Source organism: Triturus cristatus, chromosome 12, assembly GCF_964204655.1.
Source record: "Triturus cristatus chromosome 12, aTriCri1.1, whole genome shotgun sequence".
Taxonomy (NCBI): domain Eukaryota; kingdom Metazoa; phylum Chordata; class Amphibia; order Caudata; family Salamandridae; genus Triturus; species Triturus cristatus.
The window spans coordinates 839,941,811-839,955,287 of record NC_140595.1 but is presented as its reverse complement, the minus strand read 5'-3'; the positions used below and the strand labels follow the sequence as shown (position 1 = coordinate 839,955,287).

General features: G+C 60.3%; 1 protein-coding gene across 2 annotated transcripts in view; it reads right to left on the bottom strand.

The window, feature by feature from the left end:
• GLTPD2 (glycolipid transfer protein domain containing 2) overlaps positions 1 to 12,603 on the bottom strand; it is an 83,038-nt gene extending 70,435 nt beyond the window's left edge. Inside the window, exon 1 of one of the 2 annotated variants that reach the window (XM_085639347.1) lies at positions 12,386 to 12,603. In XM_085639347.1, coding sequence (XP_085495473.1) covers positions 12,386 to 12,482 — 97 coding nt within the window. In that variant the 5' untranslated portion in view covers positions 12,483 to 12,603. The remainder of the gene's footprint in view (positions 1 to 12,385) is intronic. The other variant, XM_085639346.1, reaches the window with a different exon arrangement.
• Positions 12,604 to 13,477: the final 874 nt, after the last annotated feature.

The following is a 13,477-nucleotide window of genomic DNA, read 5'->3' as shown; positions in this document are numbered from 1 at the left end:
GAACCGAGTTCAAGAATATGTTAGCGTTACTGGGGATCCACCACCACAGGATCACCCCACAGTGTCCACAGGCCAACGGAGAAGCAGAGCACTTCATGAGGACCGTAAACAATATCCTGCGGATCGCTGTCTCCGAACAAGCTGACCCAGAAGTGGCGATGCACCTGTTCCTATGGCAATACTGCAGTACTCCACACTGCACCAACCACCGGTCACCCTGGTCACTGATGGTAGCAGGAACCCGGCGTGACACCATCCCAGCCGCTGACGGTTGGATCCCAGAACCCTTTGACCCACCCAAAAAAAGAGGATGGCGACCAACGAGCGAGCCAGCGAGAAGACAAGGGCCACGATAAGGACCATCATGCCACGGTGCACCCTCCTTGTAAGGGCTCGCTGCAGCAGAGGCAGGTTCCACGAAGCATAGGAGCCCGGGGCATGGACTGTGCTGAAGACCAATGGGCCCGCCATCACGGCGCAAAAGGGTGACGAAGTCATCACCAGGAACATTTTGTGGTTCAAGCGAGTGCACGAAACCAACACCCTCTGGTTGCCTCCTGGCCTTGTAGAAGGTGCAGGAGCCGCTGCTGGAGCCGATCACCAGGCCCCGAGGTCGATCAATGCAAAGGGAATTTGGACCCCCTCTATATAATATAATTTAATTTTCAAAGGTCAGGGAGAAGAGGGAAAACAACAAAAACAGTCAGAAAAATAAAGCTCCCTCACGACCTAAACATCATTTCATTAACTTTTAACCACTGATTTCTAATACAAAGGACAAGGGCTAAAAATATTCAATTTACCAATACAGAAAGGAAACAATATTGAGGTGTATGGAATACATACATAACCAATTAGGGAAAGGACAGTAACTCTGAGACATCTAAAAAAAGAGAGAGGAAAAAAGACAAAAAGGAGAAAAAGGGTGCCATCTGTGGGACACAAGTATATTATTACATATGGTACTATTGTGGGTGCCTTATGTTAAAACAGGAAGTCCTCTATACCAGTATCAGGCTTCTTTCTAGAAATCCCAGGGTTTGAGAACTCTTGATGTGATAAGTGGCGGGTCCTGATGAAGGTGGCTTTCATGGTTCTTTATGCCACCGAAACGCGTCGACCAAGTCCTCTTTAAATCCTACTATTTCAGTAGTAGCCCTCTTTGAGGGTTATTGAGGCTGTAACCAACCTGAATGCGTCAATTAGGATTTATGAGATATGGATGGAGTGTGTATGTATGAATGAGTGATGTGTATGAATGAAGATTGTTATTTTCTCTACCTGGGTTTATTCAAAGAATTATATTTTTGTATTGGAGAAATGTATAATTTTGCTAACGTTATAAATGAATAATGATGACAAAAGAACAATATAAATAAAAAAAGAATAAACAAATATAAAGAAATAAAAACTGTATTGGTAAATTGAATATTTTTAGGCCTTGTCCTTTGTATTAGAAATCAGTGGTTAAAAGTTAATGAAATGATGTTTAGGTCGTGAGGGGGCTTTATTTTTCTGCCCGAGGTCGATCAAGACACAGCGAATCCACCTTCACCGATGGCTGCCGAGACCACCGCGACAGATACTACCACAAGATCACCTGACAGCCATCAAGCGAGTCGCGGAGGTCACCACCAGCGGTGCGAACTGAGGCCCATCTGAGGCCGAGTCAAAGACTTACAGACTTTATGTGTTAACCTATTCATTTCATTTGAATACTGATTTGGGATGGGATGTAGCGGATGCCTCTAAGATTCCACCTTGGGACCCTTAGTCTGGAAGGGCAGACAGACATTGCATCAACCTCTGGCTAGGCGTGGCCAGAGGAGATAAATAAACAGGACTTCCGGCCCACAGTATCTATCCAGCTGTCTGTGTGTGTTTGTGGGTTCCAATAACATGAGGCCTGCCTGCCGTGCGCAGCAACATTACAATAAACACCCCTGCTGGGGCATTACAGGGGCACACGTCGGTTGACAACCAAAAAGATGGTTCCAGGTGAAAGGTTAGATGGAAACAGTGCAGTCATGTGCCAGGCCGGAATCTTTAAAAGGCAGTAGGGCTGGGCAGATGCGGCATTTGTAGAGAATTATGACTCTGCAAAGCTAGGATGGCTGTGGCAGAGTCTGTCGCATGCCAGGTTTGTGACTCTCAAAGGCTGGAAGGGCTGGGGTAGAGTCTGTCACATGTCAGGTCTGTGGTTCTCATAGCCTGGAATGGCTGTGGCTTTGTATGTCTCATGGCTGGAAGGGCTGGGGTAGAGTCTGTCACATGTCAGGTCTGTGACTCTCAAAGGCTGGAAGGGCTGGGGTAGAGTCTGTCACATTTCAGGTCTGTGGTTCTCATAGCCTGGAATGGCTGGGGTAGAGTCTGTCACATGTCAGGTCTGTGACTCTCAAAGGCTGGAAGGGCTGGGGTAGAGTCTGTCACATGTCAGGTCTGTGGTTCTCAAAGGCTAGAAGGGCTGGGGATGAGTCTGTCACATGTCAGGTCTGTCACTCTCTAAGGCTGGAAGGGCTGGGGTAGAGTCTGTCACATGTCAAGTCTGTGGTTCTCAAAGGCTGGAAGGGCTGGGGCTGAGTCTGTCACATGTCAGGTCTGTGACTCTCAAAGGCTGGAAGGCCTGGGGCTTAGTCTGTCTCATGTCAGGTCTGTGGCTCTCTAAGGCTGGAAGGGCTGGGGTAGAGTCTGTCACATGTCAGGTCTGTGACTCCCAAAGGCTGGAAGGGCTGGGGCTTAGTCTGTCTCATGACAGGTGTTTGGCTCTCAAAGGCTGGAAGGGCTGGGGTAGAGTTTGTCGCGTCAGGTCTGTGGCTGTGAAGGGCTGAAAGGGCTCGGGTTGATTCTGTCACCTGTCAGGTCTGTGACTCTCAAAGGCTGGAAGGGCTGGGGCTGATTCTGTCACATGTCAGGTGTGTGGCTCTCAAAGGCTGGAAGGGCAGGGGCTGAGTCTGTCACATGTCAGGTCTGTGGCTCTCAAAGGCTGGAAGGGCTGGGGCTGATTCTATCACGTCAGGTCTGTGGCTCTCTAAGGCTGGAAGGGCTGGGGTAGAGTCTGTCACATGTTAGGTCTGTGGCTCTCAAAGGCTGGAAGGGCTGGGGTAGAGTCTGTCACATGTCAGGCCTGTGGCTCTCAAAGGCTGGAAGTGCTGGGCTTGAGTCTGTCACATGTCAGGTCTGTGGCTCTCAAAGGCTGGAAGGGCTGGGCCTGAGTCTGTCACATGTCAGCTCTGTGTCTCTCATGGCTGGGCAAATGTGAATCACATATCTGACCGGTGTGTATGGAAAGACGGGAGGGCTGGGGCAGGGTCGGTCCTATCTCAGTTCACTTCTACTGATAGGCCAGAAGGCCTGTGGCAGCCTACCTACAGCCAGTTCCAATAAAACGCCAGTAGGCCTGGGGCAGGGCTTGTCATATCTTTCTGAGAGGGGACTGTTTTGAAGCAGAGACAGTCACGTGTCAGTTAACTTGACCACAGGGCGGTGTGACCTAGAGATTAGGCGGGGACTTTGGCCTCTGTAAGCCCCGCCCCTGCAGGCAGGATTTTAACTCCTTAGAGGCCAGAGCTCGTGGGAGCAGCAATGAATGGGTCGTGGAGAGAGACACTCTCTGGGACGGATGCTGGCCTGGTGGCCACCTCGCAGGTGGACGGACGTGGCCCTCCTGACATATGGCCTCATAGGCGGGCAGGGCACCTGGCCTGGCAGAGTGAAGCCAGTGGCGGCCTGTGCACTGCTCTAAGGGCGTGTACCACGGTGCGCACATGTGCCAGGCATTATGACGGGCACCGCGATCCCAGCTCCTCTCCAGTGTGGTTGATCTTGGGCGCTTACCCGCATTCCTCGTGTGTAGGATTCATCGGCTGCAGCTGGTAGTGCTTGGAAAGCAGCAATTCTTGTACCAAACACTATGCAACGTGCGTCACGTTTGACGCCTTACAACGGTACCTAACAGAGCCTACAAATGCACGCTTAACAAACAACAAAGTACATACTTAGTGACATTACGAGGCATAACACAGAGCACCTTTCAACAGAATTCGGCATTGCATACAATAGCATCCAGTGACGTAAGGTACAGCAATCTAACGTAAAACTCCATACACGTACAGAAACATACCGTAACATACCAGCAGAAGAGGCATTCCTCGTGGTAACATAGCGCGCAACATGGTGAGATAGTGACCAATAGAGTAACACAATAACATACAAATGATGACATCTCGCGGTATCACATGTAATGCCTTTCATAACATACAGCGCAATCACATACAACAGCGTACAATAACATGCGCATAGAAAAGTGTACCGCAACGTAACATACAACGGAAGAATACACACATTCAACGGCCTTCACCCAAAGTACACACGATAATATACAATGACGCAGAGTGAAATACCCTGCAATAACATAGGACGCAATAACATGCACATACATGTACCCACAGCTCCTGTTCCACCAACACGTTCAACGAGAAACACCTCACAGAGGCGACGCAGCCTCGCATGACCCAGTCAGAGACTGGCCGGAAGCTCTTAGCTGATGGTAGGGCTGGGGCAGAGGCACTCGTCAGAGGAGCACACGTCACTGCCTCGAAAACCAAAGCGCAGCAGAGACACCTTTAGCTGTCGGTAGGGTTGGGGTAGAGTCACTCATCGGAAGAATACACGTCAGCGCCTCTAAAACTGAGGCAGAGGTTATCACATGCCAGACAAACAGAGACCTTTAACACTTTCCTGAGGTCGGATGCAGGTAGTAACTTGTCAATAAACACCAGGCGCACAAAAGCCCATTGGGCTCAAAGGGCTTCTTGAAAGGGGTGGGGCTGAGGCAAGGGCAGTCACTTGATAGACAGAAGCCTAGCAGGCGACTGGCCTTGCCCAGCCACTCATGCCTCGCACCGTCCCTGATTTCCCTATAGGCCAGTTCACTCTGACACCTGGCTGAGGCCTGTCCACCCTGACACCTGGCTGAGGCCAGTCCACCCTACCCCCTGGCTGAGGCCCGTCCACCCTGACACCTGGCTGAGGCCAGTCCACCCTGACTCCTGGCTGAGGCCCGTCCACCCTGACACCTGGCTGAGGCCTGTCCACCCTGACACCTGGCTGAGGCCACTCCACCCTACCCCCTGGCTGAGGCCCGTCCACCCTGACACTTGGCTGAGGCCAGTCCACCCTGACTCCTGCCTGAGGCCAGTCCACCCTGACTCCTGGCTGAGGCCCGTCCACCCTGACTCCTGGCTGAGACCAGCCCACCCTGACACCTGACTGAGGCCAGTCCACCCTGACTCCTGGCTGAGGCCCGTCCACCCTGACTCCTGGCTACAGCCAGTCCACCCTGACTCCTGGCTGAGGCCAGTCCACCCTGACTCCTGCCTGAGGCCAGTCCACCCTGACTCCTGCCTGAGGCCAGTCCACCCTGACTCCTGCCTGAGGCCAGTCCACCCTGACTCCTGGCTGAGACCAGTCCACCCTGACTCCTGGCTGAGGCCCGTCCACCCTGACTCCTGTCTGAGACCAGCCCACCCTGACACCTGACTGAGGCCAGTCCACCCTGACTCCTGGCTACAGCCAGTCCACCCTGACTCCTGCCTGAGGCCAGTCCACCCTGACTCCTGCCTGAGGCCAGTCCACCCTGACTCCTGCCTGAGGCCAGTCCACCCTGACACTTGGCTGAGGCCAGTCCACCCTGACTCCTGCCTGAGGCCAATCCACCCTGACTCCTGGCTGAGACCAGTCCACCCTGACACCTGGCTGAGGCCAGTCCACCCTGACACGTGGCTGAGGCCAGTCCACCCTGACACCTGGCTGAGGCCCGTCCACCCTACCCCCTGACTGAGGCCTGTCCACCCTGACACCTGGCTGAGGCCCGTCCACCCTGCCCCCTGACTGAGGCCGGTCCACCCTACCCCCTGACTGAGGCCTGTCCACCCTGCCCTGTGGCTGAGGCCAATCTACCCTGACACCTGCCTGAGGCCAGTCCACCCTGGCTGAGACCAGGCCGCCGTGCCCCCTGGCTGAGGCCCGTCCACCCTGGCTGAGGCCCGTCCACCCTGCCCCCTGGCTGGCCAGTCCACCCTGACACCTGGCTGAGGCCAGTCCACCCTGACATTTGGCTGAGGCCAGTCCATCCTCACTCCTGGCTGAGGCCAGTCCACCCTGACACCTGGCTGAGGGCAGTCCACCCTGACTCCTGGCTGAGGCCAGTCCACCCTGACTCCTGCCTGAGGCCAGTCCACCCTGACACCTGGCTGAGGCCAGTACACCCTGACTCCTGCCTGAGACCAGTCCACCCTGACTCCTGGCTGAGACCAGTCCACCTTGACACCTGGCTGAGGCCAGTCCACCCTGACACCTGGCTGAGGCCAGTCCACCCTGACTCCTGCCTGAGGCCAGTCCACCCTGACTCCTGGCTGAGACCAGTCCACCCTGACACCTGGCTGAGGCCAGTCCACCCTGACACCTGGCTGAGGCCAGTCCACCCTGACTCCTGGCTGAGGCCAGTCCACCCTGACACCTGGCTGAGGCCAGTTCACCCTGCACCCTGGCCGAGGCCAGTCCACCCTGACACCTGGCTACAGCCAGTCCACCCTGAATCCTGGCTGAGGCCAGTCCACCCTGACTCCTGGCTGAGGCCAGTCCACCCTGCTCCCTGGCTACAACCAGTCCACCCTGAATCCTGGCTGAGGCCAGTCCACCCTGACACCTGGCTGAGGCCAGTTCACCCTGCCCCCTGGCTGCAGCCAGTCCACCCTGCTCCCTGGCTACAGCCAGTCCACCCTGAATCCTGGCTCAGGCCAGTCCACCCTGACTCCTGGCTGAGGAAAGTCCACCCTACCCCCTGGCTAAGGCCAGTGCACCCTGACACCTGGCTGAGGCCAGTCCACCCTGACACTTGACTGAGGCCAGTCCACCCTGACTCCTGGCTGAGGCCAGTCCACCCTGACTCCTGGCTGAGGCCAGTCCACCCTGATTCCTGGCTGAGGCCAGTCCACCCTGACACCTGGCTGAGGCCAGTCCACCCTGACTCCTGGCTGAGGCCAGCCCACCCTGACTCCTGGCTGAGGCCAGTCCACCCTGATTCCTGGCTGAGGCCAGTCCACCCTGACTCCTGGCTGAGGCCTCCCACCCTGACTCCTGGCTGAGACCAGTCCACCCTGCCCCCTGGCTGAGACCAGTCCACCCTGCCCCCTGGCTGAGGCCAGTCCACCCTGACTCCTGGCTGAGGCCAGTCCACCCTGGCTGAGGCCCGTCCACTCTGCCCCCTGGCTGAGGCCAGTCCACCCTACCCCCTGGCTGAGGCCAGTCCACCCAGACACCTGGCTGAGGCCAGTCCACCCTGACACCTGGCTCAGGCCAGTCCACCCTGACACTTGACTGAGGCCAGTCCACCCTGACACCTGGCTGAGGCCAGTCCACCTTGACTCCTGGCTGAGGCCCGTCCACCCTGACACTGGCTGAGGGCAGTCCACCCTGACACCTGACTAAGGCCAGTCCACCCTGACTCCTGGCTGAGGCCCGTCCACCCTGACACCGGCTGAGGCCAGTCCACCCAGACACCTGACTGAGGCCAGTCCACCCTGACTCCTGGCTGAGGCCCGTCCACCCTGATACCTGGCTGAGGCCCGTCCACCCTGCCCCCTGGCTGCAGCCAGTCCACACTGACACCTGGCTCAGGCCAGTCCACCCTGACACTTGACTGAGGCCAGTCCACCCTGACACCTGGCTGAGGCCAGTCCACGCTGACTCCTGACTGAGGCCAGTCCACCCTGACACCTGACTGAGGCCAGTCCACCCTGACTCCTGGCTGAGGCCCGTCCACCCTGACACCTGACTGAGGCCAGTCCACCCTGACTCCTGGCTGAGGCCCGTCCACCCTGACACCGGCTGAGGCCAGTCCACCCTGACACCTGATTGAGGCCAGTCCACCCCGACTCCTGGCTGAGGCCCGTCCACCCTGACACCTGGCTGAGGGCCATCCACCCTGCCCCCTGGCTGCAGCCAGTCCACCCTGACACCTGGCTGAGGCCTGTCCACCCTGCCCCCTGGCTGCAGCCAGTCCACCCTGACACCTGACTGAGGCCAGTCCACCCTGACACCTGGCTGAGGTCAGTCAACCCTGCCCCCTGGCTGAGGCCAGTCCACCCTGACACCTGGCTGAGGCCAGTTCACCCTGCCCCCTGGCTGAGGCCAATCCACCCTGACACCTGCCTGAGGCCAGTCCACCCTGGCTGAGACCAGGCCACCCTGCCCCCTGGCTGAGGCCCATCCACCCTGACACCTGGCTGAGGCCCGTCCACCCTGACACCTGACTGAGGCCCGTCCACCCTGACACCTGACTGAGGCCAGTCCACCCTGACACCTGACTGAGGCCAGTCCACCCTGACACCTGACTGAGGCCAGTCCACCCTGACTCCTGGCTGAGGCCAGTCCACCCTGACACCTGGCTGAGGCCCGTCCACCCTGACACCTGGCTGCAGCCAGTCCACCCTGAAACCTGGCTCAGGCCAGTCCACCCTGACACCGGCTGAGGCCAGTAAACCCTGACTCCTGGCTGAGGCCCGTCCACCCTGCCCCCCGGCTGAGGCCAGTCCACCCTGACACCAGGCTGAGGCCAGTCCACCCTGACTCCTGGCTGAGGCCCGTCCACCCTGCCCCCTGGCTGAGGCCCTTCCACCCTGCCCCCTGGCTGCAGCCAGTCCACCCTGACACCTGGCTCAGGCCAGTCCACCCTGACACCGGCTGAGGCTAGTCCACCCTGACACCTGACTGAGGCCAGTCCACCCTGACTCCTGGCTGAGGCCCGTCCACCCTGACACCGGCTGAGGCCAGTCCACCCTGACACCTGACTGAGGCCAGTCCACCCTGCCCCCTGGCTGAGGCCAGTCCACCCCAACACCTGGCTGCAGCCAGTCCACCCTAACACCTGACTGTGGCCCGTCCACCCTGACACCTGGCTGAGGCCAGTCCACCCTGACACCTGACTGAGGCCAGTCCACCCTGACTCCTGGCTGAGGCCAGTCCACCCTGACACCTGGCTGAGGCCCGTCCACCCTGACACCTGGCTGCAGCCAGTCCACCCTGACACCTGGCTCAGTCCAGTCCACCCTGACACCTGGCTCAGGCCAGTCCACCCTGACTCCTGGCTGAGGCCCGTCCACCCTGACACCTGACTGAGGCCAGTCCACCCTGACTCCTGGCTGAGGCCAGTCCACCCTGACACCTGGCTGAGGCCCGTCCACCCTGACACCTGGCTGCAGCCAGTCCACCCTGACACCTGGCTCAGGCCAGTCCACCCTGACACCGGCTGAGGCCAGTCAACCCTGACTCCTGGCTGAGGCCCGTCCACCCTGCCCCCTGGCTGAGGCCAGTCCACCCTGCCCCCCGGCTGAGGCCAGTCCACCCTGACACCTGGCTGAGGCCAGTCCACCCTGACACCTGGCTGAGGCCCGTCCACCCTGCCCCCTGGCTGAGGCCCTTCCACCCTGCCCCCTGGCTGCAGCCAGTCCACCCTGACACCTGGCTCAGGCCAGTCCACCCTGACACCGGCTGAGGCTAGTCCACCCTGACACCTGACTGAGGCCAGTCCACCCTGACTCCTGGCTGAGGCCCGTCCACCCTGACACTGGCTGAGGCCAGTCCACCCTGACACCTGACTGAGGCCAGTCCACCCTGACACCTGACTGAGGCCAGTCCACCCTGCCCCCTGGCTGAGGCCAGTCCACCCCAACACCTGGCTGCAGCCAGTCCACCCTAACACCTGACTGAGGCCCGTCCACCCTGACACCTGGCTGAGGCCAGTCCACCCTGACACCTGACTGAGGCCAGTCCACCCTGACTCCTGGCTGAGGCCAGTCCACCCTGACACCTGGCTGAGGCCAGTCCACCCTGACACCTGGCTGCAGCCAGTCCACCCTGACACCTGGCTCAGTCCAGTCCACCCTGACACCTGGCTCAGGCCAGTCCACCCTGACTCCTGGCTGAGGCCCGTCCACCCTGACATCTGGCTGCAGCCAGTCCACCCTGACACCTGGCTCAGTCCAGTCCACCCTGACACCTGGCTGAGGCCAGTCCACCCTGACTCCTGGCTGAGGCCCGTCCACCCTGCCCCCCCGGCTGAGGCCAGTCCACCCTGACTCCTGGCTGAGGCCCGTCCACCCTGCCCCCCCGGATGAGGCCTGTCCACCCTGACACCTGGCTGCAACCAGTCCACCCTGACACCTGACTGAGGCCAGTCCCCCCTGACTCCTGGCTGAGGCCAGTCCACCCTGACACCTGGCTGCAGCCAGTCCACCCTGACACCTGGCTCAGGCCAGTCCACCCTGACACCTGGCTCAGGCCAGTCCACCCTGACACCGGCTGAGGCCAGTCCACCCTGGCTCCTGGCTGTGGCCCGTCCAACCTGACCCCCGGCTGAGGCCAGTCCACCCTGACTTCTGGCTGAGGCCCGTCCACCCTGCCCCCCCGGCTGAGGCCAGTCCACCCTGACACCTGGCTGCAGCCAGTCCACCCTGACACCTGGCTCAGGCCAGTCCACCCTGACACTGTCTGAGGCCAGTCCATCCTGACTCCTGGCTGAGGCCCGTCCACCCTGCCCCCCCGGCTGAGGCCAGTCCACCCTGACACCTGGCTGAGGCCAGTCCACCCTGACTCCTGGCTGAGGCCCGTCCACCCTGCCCCCTGGCTGCAGCCAGTCCACCCTGACACCTGGCTCAGGTCAGTCCACCCTGACACCGGCTGAGGCCAGTCCACCCTACCCCCTGACTGAGGCCTGTCCACCCTGACACCTGCTTGAGGCCAGTCCACCCTGGCTGAGACCAGGCCGCCCTGCCCCCTGGCTGAGGCCCGTCCACCCTGCCCCCTGGCTGGCCAGGCCACCCTGACACCTGCCTGAGGCCAGTCCACCCTGACACCTGCCTGAGGCCCGTTCACCCTACAACCTGGCTTTGGCCCGTCCACCCAGACTCCAGGCTGAGGCCAGTCCACCCTACCCCATGGCTGTGGCCAGTCCACCCTGACTCCTGGCTGAGGCCACTGAGGCCAGTCCACCCTGCCCCCTGGCTGAGGCCAGTCCACCTTGCCCCCTGGCTGAGGCCCGTCCACCCTGACACCTGGCTCAGTCCAGTCCACCCTGACACCTGGCTCAGGCCAGTCTACCCTGACTCCTGGCTGAGGCCCGTCCACCCTGACATCTGGCTGCAGCCAGTCCACCCTGACACCTGGCTCAGTCCAGTCCACCCTGACTCCTGGCTGAGGCCAGTCCACCCTGACTCCTGGCTGAGGCCCGTCCACCCTGCCCCCCCGGCTGAGGCCAGTCCACCCTGACTCCTGGCTGAGGCCCGTCCACCCTGCCCCCCCGGATGAGGCCTGTCCACCCTGACACCTGGCTGCAGCCAGTCCACCCTGACACCTGACTGAGGCCAGTCCCCCCTGACTCCTGGCTGAGGCCAGTCCACCCTGACACCTGGCTGCAGCCAGTCCACCCTGACACCTGGCTCAGGCCAGTCCACCCTGACACCTGGCTCAGGCCAGTCCACCCTGACACCGGCTGAGGCCAGTCCACCCTGACTCCTGGCTGTGGCCCGTCCACCCTGCCCCCCGGCTGAGGCCAGTCCACCCTGACTTCTGGCTGAGGCCCGTCCACCCTGCCCCCCCGGCTGAGGCCAGTCCACCCTGACACCTGGCTGCAGCCAGTCCACCCTGACACCTGGCTCAGGCCAGTCCACCCTGACACTGTCTGAGGCCAGTCCACCCTGACTCCTGGCTGAGGCCCGTCCACCCTGCCCCCCCGGCTGAGGCCAGTCCACCCTGACACCTGGCTGAGGCCAGTCCACCCTGACTCCTGGCTGAGGCCCGTCCACCCTGCCCCCTGGCTGCAGCCAGTCCACCCTGACACCTGGCTCAGGTCAGTCCACCCTGACACCGGCTGAGGCCAGTCCACCCTACCCCCTGACTGAGGCCTGTCCACCCTGACACCTGCCTGAGGCCAGTCCACCCTGGCTGAGACCAGGCCGCCCTGCCCCCTGGCTGAGGCCCGTCCACCCTGCCCCCTGGCTGGCCAGGCCACCCTGACACCTGCCTGAGGCCAGTCCACCCTGACACCTGCCTGAGGCCCGTTCACCCTACAACCTGGCTTTGGCCCGTCCACCCAGACTCCAGGCTGAGGCCAGTCCACCCTACCCCATGGCTCTGGCCAGTCCACCCTGACTCCTCGCTGAGGCCACTGAGGCCAGTCCACCCTGCCCCCTGGCTGAGGCCAGTCCACCTTGCCCCCTGGCTGAGGCCCGTCCACCCTGCCCCCTGACCGAGGGCCGTCCACCCTGCCCCCTGACCGAGGCCCGTCCATCCTGCCCCCTGGCTGAGGCCACAGTCTCGCGGTACTCACGGAGCCGCACGCTGGTGATGTACAGCACCACGAGCACCAGGGTGAGCGGAAAGAAGACCTTGTAGAGGCGCTGGAAGCTCATGGTGGCGCAGGGCATCGCCTCCCGCTGGCCTCGCACCCAGGACTGAGCGGGAAGCCCTGGGATCAGCTGCCGGTGCGCGCCTGGACTCCGGGCCTTGCACAAGAGGCGCTGAGTCAGACCGCAGAGATAAACCCTAGTGACACCGATCGATAGGGGAGGCGTCCTCCGGGAGGGGAGACGCTCTGCCCCCACCCCTGGGCGTGCTGTTTACATACTCTGTGGCCTTGAAGCCCATGGGTGTCCCGCCGTCCCGGGACTGGTGTTTACACCATCGTATAGCGCTCAGACGCAGAGGCCTCTGGGCGGCCACACCTGGGACTGCTGTTTGCATTGTAAAATATAGCGCTCAGACTCAGGTGCCTCAGGTTGGACGCTCCTGGCACTGTTGTTTACATTATAATATAGCGCCCAGACGCTGGTGCTTCAGGCTGGATGCTCCTGGCACTGTTGATTACATTATGATATAGCGCCCAGACGCAGGTGCCTCAGGCCGGACGCTCCTGGCACTGTTTACATTCTAAATTATAATATAGCGCCCAGACGCAGGAGCCTCAGGTCGGACGCTCCTGGCACCGTTGCTTACATTGTACTATAGCGCCCAGACATAGGTGCCTCATGCCAGAAGCTCCTGGCACTGTTTACATTATAATATAACGCCCAGACGTAGAGGCCTCGGTCGGAGGCCCATGCCTCTGTTTACATTATAATACAGCGCACGGACATAGGCGCCTCATGTCAGAAGCACCTGGCACTGTTGTTTACATTATTATATAGCGCCCAGACGCAGGTGCCTCCGGTCGGAATCTACTGGCACTGTTGTTTACATTATAATATAGCGCTGAGACTCAGGTGCCTCAGGTCGGACGCTCCTGGCACTGTTGCTTACATTATAATATAGCGCTGAGACTCAGGTGCCTCAGGTCGGACGCTCCTGGCACTGTTGTTTACATTATAATATAGCGCTGAGACTCAGGTGCCTCAGGTCGGACGCTCCTGGCACTGTTGTTTAC